Source organism: Aureobasidium namibiae, assembly GCF_000721765.1.
Source record: "Aureobasidium namibiae CBS 147.97 unplaced genomic scaffold scaffold_13, whole genome shotgun sequence".
NCBI classification, from domain to species: Eukaryota; Fungi; Ascomycota; class Dothideomycetes; order Dothideales; family Saccotheciaceae; genus Aureobasidium; species Aureobasidium namibiae.
This window is the reverse complement of record NW_013581196.1, coordinates 740292-755278: the sequence shown is the minus strand read 5'-3', so window position 1 is coordinate 755278 and position 14987 is coordinate 740292. Positions and strand designations below refer to the sequence as shown.

The 14987-nt window shown below is 51.5% G+C and overlaps 5 protein-coding genes across 5 annotated transcripts; 3 read left to right on the top strand and 2 right to left on the bottom strand.

The window, feature by feature from the left end:
* Positions 1–450: 450 nt before the first annotated feature.
* Positions 451–4272, bottom strand: M436DRAFT_51412 (RhoGAP-domain-containing protein; the record flags this gene model as incomplete). Its single annotated transcript, XM_013570057.1, has 8 exons — positions 451–594; positions 650–1089; positions 1144–1252; positions 1295–2797; positions 2975–3279; positions 3331–4047; positions 4103–4133; positions 4192–4272. 8 exons carry the CDS (start codon positions 4270–4272, stop codon positions 451–453), a joined length of 3330 nt encoding a protein of 1109 aa, XP_013425511.1.
* A 3875-nt stretch (positions 4273–8147) lies between these two features.
* On the top strand, positions 8148–8936 carry M436DRAFT_51108 (BcRCN1, regulator of calcineurin; the record flags this gene model as incomplete). The annotated part of the gene is made up of 1 exon (XM_013570006.1): positions 8148–8936. One exon carries the CDS (start codon positions 8148–8150, stop codon positions 8934–8936), a length of 789 nt encoding a protein of 262 aa, XP_013425460.1.
* Positions 8937–9655: 719 nt separating this feature from the next.
* On the bottom strand, positions 9656–10417 carry M436DRAFT_51582 (uncharacterized protein; the record flags this gene model as incomplete). The annotated part of the gene is made up of 1 exon (XM_013570085.1): positions 9656–10417. The coding sequence occupies one exon, from the start codon at positions 10415–10417 to the stop codon at positions 9656–9658; it is 762 nt and encodes a 253-aa protein (XP_013425539.1).
* Positions 10418–12137: 1720 nt separating this feature from the next.
* On the top strand, positions 12138–12445 carry M436DRAFT_83780 (uncharacterized protein; the record flags this gene model as incomplete). The annotated part of the gene is made up of 2 exons (XM_013570266.1): positions 12138–12382; positions 12433–12445. 2 exons carry the CDS (start codon positions 12138–12140, stop codon positions 12443–12445), a joined length of 258 nt encoding a protein of 85 aa, XP_013425720.1.
* A 132-nt stretch (positions 12446–12577) lies between these two features.
* On the top strand, positions 12578–14688 carry M436DRAFT_74564 (uncharacterized protein; the record flags this gene model as incomplete). The annotated part of the gene is made up of 4 exons (XM_013570265.1): positions 12578–13475; positions 13506–14393; positions 14439–14552; positions 14582–14688. The coding sequence occupies 4 exons, from the start codon at positions 12578–12580 to the stop codon at positions 14686–14688; spliced, it is 2007 nt and encodes a 668-aa protein (XP_013425719.1).
* Positions 14689–14987: the final 299 nt, after the last annotated feature.

Genomic DNA, 14987 nt, shown 5'->3' with positions numbered 1-14987 from the left:
GGGGTTGATGGAGGTAGTTGCGAAAGAAGACAGCAGGTGATCGCGTGAGGTCGTTGTTTCCTGCAACAGGTCAGCTTGGTGTAATTGATTGCTCCTGCATCGGGCGGGGCCACGTCGTTCGAGGTGGCTTGGCAGGGTATAGAAAAGACTGTAGTACACTTGAGCAAATTATTGTTAAAAGGTGGATACGCAAGTGGTGGTTCTGTCAAAATTTGAGTATGCGCATTTCATCAAAGTATATGCCTCAACTCCGCATCCATTAAACCACACCAAATGAAGACGGCGCTCATAACGTATCTGCTAAGGGGAAAGGGGGAAACAGCGAAAAAAGTAATTTTGCAAGAAGAGAAGTTTTGCAAAAGAAGAGAAACGCCAGGCATGACCTTCGGGACTTGCATCTGGAAACCCGGGTCGAAAACAGTCGCTCGCCATAAACCGATGTATCATTCATTAGTTTTCGAAAATGGAGTCCGCGTGTTCGAGCAGCGCCTGCACTGCCATACGCTGGGCTTGCATGTCCGACATCTCGCGTTCAATGCTCAGAGGTCGCAGGATCGTGGGTGCGAAAACGACCGAAAGATTGAGCGGTGTCATCTACGGTGTGTTAGCTCTTCTGCGCTGTGGGTCGTGTCGGGAAAAGTTGTCTTACCAAGTTCTCCGACTCCTGCTTGACAACACGGCATAGATGCTGAACCAAATACTCCAACACGTCGTGATGAGCTTGTGGCATAGCCTCTAGTGCAGTTTTGATGGCGGCAATCTGCTTGTCCTTGTCGGTGATCTGGGCTGCTTCCAGAAGTGGGTCGTATGCCTCGTATGTGATGAGCGGGTTGGGCAGTTTGCGGAAGTATTGCTTCAGCGCGCTGGTGACGGCATGAATATCAAGATCTGGGTCAGCAATGTCGTAGGTGCCATCCTTCTCAAAGCCTTGCTGAATAAGCTTGACTTGACCACTTCCTCCAGACTTTCTGTAAATGCCCTCCATGTCCATGCCACGCTTCTCGACTTCTTCGACACAATGCGTGACAATCGAAGGCAAGATGCGTTTCTCATAGTCGCAACGTTCGCGGAGATCTGATCCGAACAATACTGAACAAACATTAGTGCTCTTTAAAGGCATTGAGTTGCGTATCGTAGACTTACCAGAAGGATTCTCAGCAAGCAGGTTGGAGCTGCTGGCGTTCTTTCCATGAATGCCTTGAACACCTGGCTTGAGACCGTTCTTCTGAGCGGAAGAGAAGAAACCAAAACCCTTTGGATCGCCAGCTCTCATCAAAGGTTGATCGCCCATGACAGCACCAGGGCCTGCTTGCATCTGCGAGTAGGGCATACCGGTGATGTCGTAAGTACCGTCGGCTTTGATAGGAACTCCGCGATCGTTGTTGCCAGCGAACGCGCCCTTGACGCCTTTGGTAATATTCTTTGCAAGACCGGACGAGCCCTTCTTCCAGTTGAACTTCTTGGGTTGTCCTTTGCGAATGTTGACGACCTGCGGTGCTGTGAGCACAGTAGCTGGTTCTGCGTCGGCTGCCTGTGGCAAAAGGTCGTGAAGGCTGGTAGACTCTTGCAACGACGAGTTCAGTGAGTGCATGTCGCCCCTGTTCGAGCCGTTGTAGATCCCCAAGCCGTTAGTGAGGGGCGATCGGTCGAACCCGCCGTGCTTGATGTTCTGAGACTTGTACATCTCTTGGATACCGCTGACGAGTTGATTGTTCAATTCAGCAAGTTGGTTATTCTTGGAAGAAAGCGATTCGAACTCCTGCAAACCCTTGTCCTTCACTTGAATCAGGTTCGTGATATCGTCGGTTAGTTCGTTTCGCTTGTGTACAAGGTCTTCAATCTGCGAACCGAGATTGTCCTTCAACTTCTGCAGAGAGTGGGCGAAGTCCTGCAAGATCTCAGACTTGAGTTGACTAATGTCCAAAGGCTTGTTGCTTTCCTTAGCCTTAGTCAAGTGCTCGGTCATGATCTCAAGTTCACGGACAACCATCTCGCGCTGAGTATCAAGGAAGGCCATGGTTGAGCGCTTCTCGCGCAGTTCGGTGTTGACCTGCTTGATATCGGCAGAAGTATCCATCTTCTCCTCGAGGCCGAGTTTATCAGCCTCAAGCTCAGCAATCTTTTGTTGAGCGCGACGCAGCTGAGACCTCAAGGAAGCAACATCCAGTTGACCGGGCGAGGTGATAGGGCTGGAGATGAGGATGGGGCTGCTGATGTCGGCCGCACTGATAGTAGGCGTCTTTTGTAAGGGTATTGACTTGTCGCTGAAGCTCCTGCCATGCTTTACAGCATTTGAAACACGACGAAGGACGCCAGCGTGCTCATTCTCCTTTCTCTTCTGCTCATCGCCTCTCAAGATACGGGACATTTCTTCTTCCATAGAGAAGGCTTCGCCAGCACTGTGTTTCGGCAGGTGTGTACGCCAAGCCTTCGGCGAGGCTGCAGCGTTGTGGTCATGTTGAAGGTTGCCGACAGATTCGGCACGTGGACGTTCGTTTGCAGGAGGTGCAGGAGGAATCCTGGGGGTTGTAAAATCGTCGTTGGCGGCGGGCTTGGTTGAAGCAGAAGGACGATTTGCAGCTCTGGGAGGCGCGGTCGGTATTCCCGCATCCGGTGCATTCTGTGACTCGGCCTGGGGTCGGGGTAGGGCATCCACGAATTGAGCGGAGGTTGAGGATTGTTTACGTTCGTGAGTAGAATCAGCCTGTCTGAGAGCGGGAGTGGTGTCGGGAGAGGTAACGCGTGAATACTGTGCCTTGTCGTTGGCTGGTGGCAGAGAATCGCCTCTGGCGGGATGCTTTGCAGCTAGCGTGCCGGTGCTGGTAGAAGCTTCGCGGAGCTTTGGGTCGTCGAAGGGATTAATGCTCGAGCTGGGTGTGTCGATTGAGGTAGGTGATAGGGAAACGTTCGAGTCGGTCGGCGTGTGTCTCGATTGATGTTGAGTGTCCAATGAAGCGGGTGAGTTCTTTCCAACACGAGGGCTGTTGCGTGACACTCTACGATCGCGTGGGACATCCTGCAATTTAAAGGGCTCTGGCGGTGCCAAGGTGAAAGAAGCGCTATTTGCTTGCGGCAGACGAGGACGTTGTTGGCTGGTGAGAGACGAGGGCGAGGCGACGGCCGATGTGGTGACGGGTGTGCTGTTACCCGAAACATTGCGAAGACCCTGCTGACGACTCTTGTCAACATGACCAACACCAGGACTGCGGATACTATCGCGCTCTGTCGACACTGATCTCGAAGATGACGGGCGCTCTCTGTTGCTTCTAGACATGGCACCTTGAGGAGAAAGGTTGTCGGACATTCTCGGGGTGGTTTCGGGGTGTGAACGGCGTGGTAGAGGAGGAGGGGCAGGGTTGGGGTCGTATGCCATGGGTAAGAAACCGTCGTCGGTGTCAGACATGGTAGTCATGGTGTTAGATGACATGGTCGAAGCACGCTCCTGCTTGTATGTGCTAGCTGGCAGTGTCAGAGTGTCTGGCGCTTGGTCCGAGGGAGTTCCCATGTGGGATCGGTGACGGCTGCTGCCTCTCTCGCCATGGTCAGACACAGACATGGGCGATGCGTCCCGCTGCCTGTCGTGGCTGGCCTTGAGGTGGTCGCTGGAGTAGGAACCCGAGGGAGAAGACTCTCGCAGGGCACTCTGGGAGACGGCATTCGGCGGTAGTGCAGGCAGACTCTTGTCTAGCACTATAGGGTTGTTGCTCCCTGCAGCGGCTATCTGTTTGGACGCCTTTGCCTTTTTCCGTCGTCTGGCCATCAAGCTCTCGTGACAACTCATGCAGAAGATGCCCTGGCTGGTTCGCGCATATCGTAGGTTCTCAATCTTCCTCTTGCAGTTGCGGCACTTGAAGCAAGTGGCGCAGAAAGCTTGATCACCGGTCAGAATGGCGAGGTCCTCGATCTTGTTGCCGCAGGAGCTACAGCTGTAGGTGCAGTTGTTGCAGATGAGCGAGCCATCGCCTAGCAGCAACAGGTTGGCGTCCGAGTCGAGGAGGGTGGCGCATGAGTGACAGCGGAAGCAGCCAAGGTGCCACCGGTGGCCAGCTATACACGAGTCTATCAGCAAGGGCACTACCCCTCGACGCTGCGTGTGACTTACCAAGCTCAAAGGCTCGCCCCTGTTCTAGAATCTGCGTAGCCAAAGAGTCAGTCAAGCTGCAAACACACAAGACCTGTCGTCGGTCGTACCTCGCCGCAGCCTTTGCACAAGAAGACCTCATCTTCCTCTGTGGGGGACTCGGGATAGTTGGAGTTGGTATCGGCATCCATGCTGATGGAGGCCGGGCAGCGGCGATGACGATGTTGATGGAAACCTGGTGTAGACGAAGGTGCGGCCGTCAATCGCCGGCTGAGTAGAGGTGCGACGGGCCCACGGGCCTGTGGGATGCTGAGAGACGATGCAGTGGGCGAGCGAACGGGTGCAGCGAACGGGCAGCGGACGTGTTTCGCAGGATGTTTCAGCGAGGGGAATGGCTATGTCAGAAGTCAAGATTGGCGACAGCCGCGTGCGGTGCAAGACCTCGTCCGGTGTCGATTGCTCGTCGTTACGTGCGCACGCATGCGATGGACGCTGTTGGAGCAGTCGAGCAAGAGCAGCACAGTCGAGCCTGTGTTTGCAGGAGACACGACGAGCCTCAGATGCAGCAGCCAAGCCGTTTCGTCAGCTACCACGGCGATATAACTTTATTTCGCTCCTCTGCACTCTCTTATTAATCCCGCTTGCCAATTTGTCTTCTACTTGGACCGCATAAATCCTGCCTGTACCTTGCGCCTTCCTTGTCGTCTTCTACGCTTCTGAAAACGACACTGGGCCTACTTTGACAGAATCGTTCAACTTTAAGATCTCCTGCACACGCGTCGTTCTTCGAGCCATGCTACTGCTTCGAGACTGCGTAACGGAACACTACCTACTGATGACAGTCCCGTTCTCTCGACATCTACAACTTCATTCACATCCTGTATTCCTCGGGCTCCTCAGTCTTGACGTGTACATGTCTTGCAGAATTCTGTCTTGTGACCAGTTGCTCTTTCCTCAATTTCGTGTACCCTTCACCATTCCATCTCCAAATAAGCGGCACGGACCCACGATGTCCCACGCGCGTTTTGTTCGGATACAAACCCTCGAGGCTCGAGCAGCGTTACCGTTCGGCGTTCACCGCCTCCGACAGTGGCTCCCACGATGCAGCCTCCCGTCCCTCTCCTGCTCGACACCCGGGACACCTTATCGAAGCTAACTATCACCTGCATACTACAAGCCTATGCCAAACTCCTGCGTCTCTCCATGCTGCAGATTGATTCATCACCGTCTCGTGCCCTCGAGACATTTCCATTTTGTGGCGCCTTTATGCGACACTGGTGCTGATTCATGATCCACAGCCTCGCCAAGTGTATCTCTCAGGGGTGGCTTTTGGCTTCCTTTGGATCTTATTGCCGGCCAACTCTCCTTCAGCTCCTGTGCCAAGGCCTATCTGAATATAGGGCACACCCACTTCTTCAATCAGCTCACCGTCTTTACCGTTCATGCTATCTCGACGGCCGTGTCATCTGTCAATCTCTAAGGACCCTTGTGTGGGGTTGAAAATGGTGGGTGAAGGGTCATCACAGAACATGTCATCTTCTTGTGTGTTTAGTGTGTTCGAAAATATCTTGCTACACCATCATAAAGGTCTCACGGGCCTGGCTCTGTTGCCTCCCCATGACCTTTCAGATCTCAGTGTGACATGCTTCAGAAATCGCTGGAGTTGTTACGAGCTCAACCTTGTTCAACTTCCACTCGCGTCGTTACTTCATCACCCTGCTCTTATCGATTCACTTACCGCGAGTCACACACCGTGATCGTCCTCGCGCAAGCCACGACTTCCTCGCAGCTCTACTACTCTAGTCATCTGCTTCCTCTTCGTTTATAGCTAAGTTTTGTTCTGCTGCCGACCACGATGTGGTGCTTACACCATGGCGGCATCCGCTGGCCTGGAGCCTCCTCCACTTGCAAGATGTTTGGGCTCTGGTTAGCCTGCTCGGATTGCATCTTTCCACTGAATCCATAGACAGACCCTCGAGTGCACCGTACATCCTTCGAAACAGGTTCTCTGAAGCCATCTTACGTCGAGACCTGCTTGTTTCAATCACTTTCCTAAACAAGTATCCATGATCGTAGGGTGACCCTGGTCATGATTTTGATTGTTCTAAATATCATCGATGGCCCTATTTCATTGAACACCTTTCGTCTTAAGAAGGAAACAGTTGCGATCAGACGATGGTAATCCTGATTAGGGTCTCGAGTAGGCTGGACTTCGAAGCCGAAGACAGGTGTGATGAATGTTTTTCCATGGGACGCGGGACATAAAATGCTCTTGAGCACGATCAACTCCAGTCTTCACGAGCTACTGATTGTTTTCACCAAATTAATGTTCAATCTATTGGTCCTTGCAATTCCTTGCCGCCGCGGGGGTCGTTGTGGCATGGGCACGCGATTTTGGTCCGTCAGTGCCAAAAACCGATATTCAGCATGACAAGAAAGGTTTGTCGATCAGCCGGCGTAGTCGATTGACGGGTAGGTACTGGCAAGACGCGTTGTTGTATCTGTCGACACATGTGATTTTTGTCTCTCTTGGAATCTTGTTGATATTCTGTGATTCTACGAAGCAGACATCTCTAGTGGGTATACTATGCACGGTTCTTCCAAGGGAAAGAGAGACCTACCAAGGGAACAATGCCTTGGGTGTCAGCAGCAGAGCTACGTATGGTAGTAAGAGAGAGTCTGCCTGTCATCCACAGGAAGATGAATAGCTGAGCCGTGCAACCAGTAAGGCAGATGGGCAAAGAACATCCGGGGGTGTGTTCCAACTCGCTAAGGTTCTGGACACTGTGTTTCGAGTGTGAGCAAGTTGTTGCAGGCGGAGCAGAGTGTCGAGGCTGTACGTAGGCTCCGTCGAAACACGCGTCTTCCTGGTCTGCCTGGAGTTCGCAGGGGAATTGTGCACAGCAAAGACGATCCTGCTACGTTGGTATAGTTGTTCCGCTGAGTTGGCTAGCAGGGCGAAGCAGTGCGTATTCAGATATGTTGACACCGGACACGACGCAGTGACGAGGACCGGTGAGTCGACGACGTGATCTCTCCAGATGAAGTCTGTCAGTCTTGTGTCTACGGATATGCACAGTCATGTCGAGGTTGAGGGCGTGACAAAAGGTGGGTTGACTACACTGACAGCGCTCGGTGGACGTTACCCTGTTTCTATGCATTGTGATAGCGTTGTATATCAATGTATGGCGTTGCTAGACACAGAGTATAGAGTCGTTATCGCTGTGTTACCTTCCTTTTTCCGACAAGGATAAGCCGATATTGGGGCTGTGTTTTTGGTCTACAGCTCCGTACCATCTAGGCATTTGCAGCCGGTCCGTCGCGGGCTCAAAGGACAATTGGGGCTGTGTACAGCGGAAGCAGTGGAGAGGGATTCGTCTTGTCTCGTTCTTGTTGCTCTCTTTCCAAGCAAAAGCCCAGAGAACGGTCTAAGCTGTGCAGGGTGGAACGATGTAGCAGTGGCAATTCGTGAGGCTTAGAGATGTTAGCAAGAGGGACGCAGGTCCGTGTAGTAGGCCGGCCAGCCAAATTCCATTTAGGCGAGTGACTGCGGACTCAGCCTAGGCTGTCTGGACTGGTTTGTGTTGTCTAAGGGAGAAAGCGGTCGGAGCGAGATTCTTGACTGCGGCTGCTGGCCTGTGTTTCTCGAGAGACAAAAGGTCAGACAGCAAAACAGCCATGGCGGGCATGCAACGGTGCAGCAAAAGCAGCTGCGGGCCTCGGCGGGCTGAGCAAACCGTGGCCGTATAGCGTCCGTGCGCATAAGAATGACGGTTGCGGCAGTGGTCGGCTGGCTGGGGCAGTGCAACGGACTGGCAGCATATGTAAATGCTACAAAGGTCAGTAGCTACCTATCAGGAAGGTCAGAGAAGCACAAAGACCTACCTTATCAGTACCTACTTCGACCCGACTCCACCTACAAAAGCAAAGCGGAAAGATAAAAGAGATCGTTTAGATCTTGCCTTCCAACGGACATAACAAGACCAAACCCCGGGAGTCTCGACATTCTACATCCACCACATCTTCAGCAGCAATGGCAGCAGTAACCTCCCTCCAAACACCACCAATGTCCCCCCACGCCTCTTCACCCTCGGCCTCGCCCACGAAGCGCAAGCACTCGCCCTCCCTCTCCATCGACCTCAGCAACCTGCCCCAACTCACCACAATCCCCGTGCCGTCCAACACCCTCATCATCACAAACCTGAACGACCCTGCCATCTTTGGCCCCACCAACCTCGCAACCATCAAAGCCGCCTTGGACGCACACGCAACCACCTACTCTTTCTCTCCCCTCAAGTCATTCCGTCGTATCATCGCCTCCTTCTACAGCGTCGAGGCCGCAATCGACATTCGCACCAAACTCGATGGCGAAAATGTGTTGGGCCAAAGGATAAGAGTCTACTTTGGCGCAGAGACAAAGATCGCAAGCCACGAAGACCAACACTTGAAAGCTCCATCCACTGGCAAACTCTTCTTCATCTCGCCTCCCCCCTCGCCACCCCACGGCTGGGAGTCCCGCCTCGAAGACGCCCCTAACAAGGAAGTCCACGCCGAGGACCTCGCAGACGCTCTGCACAAGCTTTCCTCAGTCCCTGAAGACGACGCTGCTCCCCAAACCGAGCAAGCAGAGCAGCAGACGGCACCAGTGACTGTGCCGCAGGTGCAGAGGAGTAGGGCTGATTCAAGAACGATCGTGTATTCGCCGGTTGAGCAGGGCCACTCGCCGTTGCTACCCGCTATTGCAGTCGAGGATACCAGTGCCGAGGCGTCGCCTGTGGATGAGACATTTGGATTCGACGCTCAGAAGCCTTTGGTGCATACTGCTCGTCCTCCTGTCGAGCTCATGGAGGAGTGAACATCTCTCAAGTCTACTACTTTTCTAGTATCTTCTTCTCATGGCGTTTGTTTCTCGGCATCAGGGTTGGGTTTATCGGATCTAGGGGCGCAGAGCAAAGCATTGGGTCAGGTGTTGGTTTCCAAACAGTGACGATTTGGTCCTCTTATCATTCTAAGAATGCGCTTTTCTGCAAATAAATGAATTTCAAACTTTATCAATTAGTTTCACGTATCCCTTCCCTCGTGCCTTACTTATTTCAACGAGCAGCTTCTTCGTTCATACCAACATATCGATCAGAGTCGTTAGATGAGCGTCGCACTTCGGTTGGGCGCCACGATGTTCTCAAGTTGGACAAGAAGGCAATCATATCCACTATGTAAAAGAAAGACAAGCATCGGTGTCGTAGAGAAAGGGCGCTTCCAGCATATACACAAAGAAAGATATCATTTCCTGAAGAAACAATCAATGTTCCAAATACGCAAGCTTATTACACTTTTTTGCTTCCTTCGCTCGACCAGGATCTGTTTAGTCCTGTATATCTTCGCAATCTTTCTTGTAGTTCCTTCCTTCAGAATGACAAGCTGTGACATATCGCGCGACGTTTGTCGCTTACTGGGTGCGACCGGCGGGGGCGGCAGGTCTGGCGGCAGCACCACCCTGGGGACCCATTCTCTTGCTCCTATTGCCGAGTATCAGTATATTGTGTCTCTGACATAGCCGAGGGACAGTGGAAAGACTTACATGAAGGTTCTGGAGAAGAAGGAAATGCCAATCATCAAAGCCCAGCTGGGCATGACGGAGAAACCGTAGACGACCCAACCAAAGGGAATGGCAAGACCGGTCTGAGCAAGGATACCGTTGAAAGGGTGGAAGAAGCCCTCGTAAGGGGTCTTTTGCTGGTAAGTCTTGTCGGTGACAATCTGCACAAAGTCCTGAGCGGAAACAGTGGTGCGGTTCAGAGACAGGTAGTGGACGGTGGTGGCGGGAGTGGTTTGATCGGGGAGAGGCTGGGGCAGCTGGATGTAGATGACGCTGGGAGCGCCGGCACCCCATGCATTGCACAATTGGGGTTCCTTCTCGCAATCCAAGCGGCCGAGCTGAGGAGCACTGGGGATAGCAGAGAGGAGCGGGATGGCCTTGGTCCACTCGACATCAGCCTTGTCGCACAAGCCAAAGCAAGTGCGGTTGCCGCCGGTGGTGTAAATCATCCAGTTCTCGATGCCGGGGCTGGCGGTGGCGGCGCCAGGCTTCAGGACTTGGTTGTAGTTTTCCTTGGTCAGGTCGGTGACGGCGAGCTGCTGGACCTTGCCGGCGGCAGCGTGGACGGGGTTGGGGACGCCAGATGCGGCCGAGGCAGCTGCTGAGCTGGCCGAGTTGATGTTGGAGGTGGCGGCGCCGACGATGTTGTTGAACCAGCCCTTGGCCTGCTCGAAGAGAGGGACTTGCTGCTGGGCAGCTGCCATGGCGGGCAGAGCCAGAAGGACGGGAGCGAAACGCATCTTTGTGTGTGTTTGTGACGAGTTGACGGACAGATAGGCAGAAGTTCAGGAGAGAAGGGGATGTATTATCTGCGACCAGGATACAGTGTTAGCAATCTACGAGCTTGTGATTCATGTCTCACCGACTATCACTTACCTGCGAAAATGCGGTTGTGGAATGTCTGAGCTTGGGAGAAGCTGCTGGTCGAAGGTATCCCCGTTTCAAGAGAGACGGATCATGACAACACACTGCATTCATGGCTTGGCATCCTTCCAGCCCTTTTCCCTTTCACGGATTTCCTTGGTTCACAACAAAAAAATTTGTCCTTGTTTACTCTTGCAAAATGACAAAATTTAGGTCGTACCAGGGATCGAACTTGGATTACCGGAATCAGAATCCGATGTGCTAACCATTACACTATACAACCACTGATGGAGGACATGTTTGGTATGTACGTACCTATACAGAAGCTCTATACTGGAGGTTGATCATAGACTTTCCATGTAGACAAGAAATTTCGTCTCTATCGCTCGCTTCATTGACCACTAGAAACTACACATCTCACCAATGCACTGTTGTCCCAATATGCCTCCATCTCTCTGCATCAGGTAATGCACGCTGTGCTATACGTGCGGAGGCTCGGTGCCTTCTCTCACGGAAAACTTCTTTCGCTTCTTGCACAAGACGTTTTGTTGCCAAACAGCATTTGTGAGTGTAAATCAGACAATTGACTCCACTAATAGGTGTATGTATGCAGAGGTAACAAAAGATCATTCGCGTGTGAACATTGTTTCTCGAATGCTCAAATCTGCAACTCTTTAGCTCCTCTTACGAAGGTATAAACCAATGTCTACGCTATGAAAAGGCATAGTAGTCTCGAGAAACAGAACAATCACCATCGAGATACGACTTTCGTCGCCTCTCTTCGGATGCAAACCGTGGTCTAGAAACCACGGTGTTTTTTTACGGCTACACGCATTACAAACGTTTGCATACGGAGAGTAGGCAGCAGACAGAGCAACTCCGCGAAGATCAGCTGTATTCGTGGAGGGATCAGATGTTAGATTGTTAACAGACAGCATTTTCACCACGTACGGCCATAGTCAGCTGAAAACTGGGCATCCCGTCCGCTCTGCCATACATAAGCAGTTGAACGGCAGATTAGTACTACGGTGGGTGACCACGTGGGAATCCCTGCTGCTGTACGTTTTGCTCTGGTTTTGCTTCCACGAGAATAACCCTTCGTATCAGCGTAAGCAACATCAACTGCATTCAAAAAACCTTAGAAACGACGCAGCGTTCGTCGAAGCGATGAACCGATCCTAGATAGTGAGTTAGAAGGCGGCATTTTGTGAGCTTTAGCCTCGCCTTCACATTTCATCGTCGCTAAACAAATCTCTTTCGCTCAACTTCTCCATAATAGATACAAGTAAGGCTTGTTAGCAATTTCGTCCTTCAACGATGCAGTCGGCCGATGCAATCGAGCTGCGGCAGCAGGGTGACTCTCTGTATAAGCAAGGAAAGCTTTTAGAAGGTTAGCATAACTGAGAAAGGCAAGAACAACCCACTCGACTGACAGTCTCGTAGCTATCAAGTACTACCGCAAAGGCATCCGAAGCAAGTCCATCAGATCCAACCCCACTCTCAAATCTCACTGCCGCTTTGTATGAGACTGGTCAATATGAGCAATGCATCCTCGATACGGAAACGGCATTGCGACTTGCCGCTTCCAAAGAAAACATGGATCAGCCATTGGCGAACAAGCTCAAGGCTCGCCTATGCAAAACCTACATCACGCTTAACGATCTTCACAAGGCCATCGAGGTCGTGAAAGATGAAAAAGATCTGACACAAGATACATTATCTCTCGGGCGCGCTGCTCGAAACGGAATTACCTTCCAGACACTAGGGCCTAACTCTAACAAAGCATCCATCGAACATCTCAAGAAGGTTGTCGACGTCTTGCCCAGATTTAAGCCTCAGATGTAAGTCTTCGTAGGTCTGATGTCTTTACAACTCGCTGACAGCACAACAGATTGAGCATCTAAGAATACTACCATATAGGGCATGACACACAGAATTCAATCCTCAAGCCAAAGGACATTTTCCATCGCAAGAACGCCTATCTTTTTGCTGGAATAGGCGACGCTCGCAATATGCACGCGAGCTGGATTGATGTAATGGTCAAAGAAGGTGAACGCAAGACTAAGCAGTCGACATACCACTTCACCATAATAGACACCAAACCTCAAGTGATTGCCCGTGCGATGCTAGTCTTTCTACTTCTTGAGGAGTTGACAGACAAGAGATCACTGAATCAAGAAAAGGCCGAAGAGATTCTCGCGACGTTGTTCTACACCTTTATGAACCACATCATGCCTCCGCAGGCGTACAAAAAACTCCAGATGACAATAACAAAAGCCATCAGACTTCTCGCACAGCCAACGACAACTCTCAGTTGGTTTGATGTGCTCCAGAAGGATCGTGGAGCTGTCATAAAAGCTCTGACACTTTGGCAACACAAGACATCTCAGATGTTCTCGACTAATACATTCCGCTTGAAGATCGCAATCGACACCGCCAATCAATCTATGAGTCCATGGACACCGGAGCCTGGCGATATGCCGCCTCCGGCAAAGGGACTCGCGAAGGATAAGATCCTCTACGATCGAGCTGGTATCACACTTCCACCGCCATCGTTCTCAAACCAAGATCCCATCAAGGCGAGAGAACTGGTAGCAGACAAGTCGTTCCCAAAGAACATCACTGCCAGCTGGTTGTCCAAACTGGATAGCACCTGGATGCCCAATGTCACGCCCATCGATGTGGATCAGGTTAATCAACAAGCCAAAGCAGGCATTCCCACTGAGTTGATGGATATAGACTTGGCAACCGACCTCTTTGCTCAATGGGCGGACTATATCCAAACACCACACCCACGGAATTCAAAGTGTCTATATGATTACGCCGAAGGTTACTTCTTGGTCTTAGCAAGTGCACTGACTCATCTCAGAGGCCGCCCGAGAGTCGAGCCCATCCTTGGAGAGATGTGTGAAACTTTCGAAAAGATGAGATTGGGTGTGTATACCGACCGGAAAAACAAACCAGTGCCGGGCCAAACAGGGGATAGTCCGGGCAAACCAGCCGAAGACTACCCTACTGTCTACAACAGAGTTCACTTGAGCAATGTTACAGACTATACCGGTTGTAGTCTCAGTGCCCTTTTGTTCGCTGCACCAATTACTCGCACGAGCATCGATGGTCACGATACTTTTGCATTCAAATGTCTACGGAATCCACCCGCTTTTGACAAGGTGGACGACTACAACAGTGAGTACAATCTGCTGCCCGACGACTCTTCAACTCAGAAAGTGTTCCCATGCAAGTTCCAGAGGAAGGCCAGACTGCCGGTCTATCCTCCGGGTATGGCCATGATAGCCGAGGATTACATGCATTGGTCGAACTTGGGAACGAAGATCGAGTTTGACAAACTGATGGACCGACCGAGTCTGACTACTTGGATACACGCACTTCTACTCAAGGCCGCAATACCCGCAGAAAGAATGGTTCCCGACACTCTTCTGGTCATGTCACCATTCAATCTGACAGTAATGTTCCGAGTCCTGCTTCATCTCAAAGGGGTAGGATATCCCATTCATTGGCTTTCCGAGATCTTGACAAATATTATCACCAGCCCACTCGAAACTCGTGCAACTCATGTAAGCTCCGTACCAGTCACAGTTGCGGACGCGAAACGAATGTTGGACAAGTCTCGCCCGTTGCAGAAGATCTCACTCAAACCATTCATGGCCGACCTGACGACCTTGACGTCAATCTGGCAACCCGCGCTAGGCTTTGGCCTCTTCAAAGGCCACGAGCTCCTGCCAAAGCCAAAGGACATCAAGAAATACTCAATCGACTTCGAGTACGTCAGGTTCGAGAACGCCTTCGAAAAAACATTCGTGCTTGTCTTTATGGACGCAAATCTTCTTGGTCGTACTGGACCACTTATACCTCTACGTCCACTGCTTTGCCAATAAGACCGGGATGTTCGCGACAGTATCCCATTGCTGGTAGAGCTGCGGGAAAGAGGGTTGCATGTAGTCACCACATGGGATTTCGACACTGAAGCGAAGCAAGCAACTTTCTGGATGCGTGAGGATGTTATCAAGAAATGAGTACAGGTCATGCTGGATGGTATGTTGGCATCTGGCGTACTGATAGTTGGAATGTTGCAGCACATCCAGTGCCGCTTGTCGTCAAGGATCTGGGCTCTTCTTGGTGTGCTTGATGTGAAACTACATGTGAGGACATTGTATGGCTCTCAATGGACGATGGTATTTTCTGAAGTATACTGTGCATTTCTATAACTAGGATAGGGCACAGCTCTGGATCAGAGAAGAGGTTCAAGCTGTGTTACGTACTTGCAAGTCTCTTCTGTAATAGTTCGGGCAACGACACAGTATCTTCCAATCTATGTTCATGACCAGGGGAGGAGGGCAGTGTAGCCAGGGGGTTTTGGGCTCCCAGTAGTCGTTTCGCCTCCTCATAACACGCTGTGCCACTCTGTTGCTGAAGAGTAGATAAAGG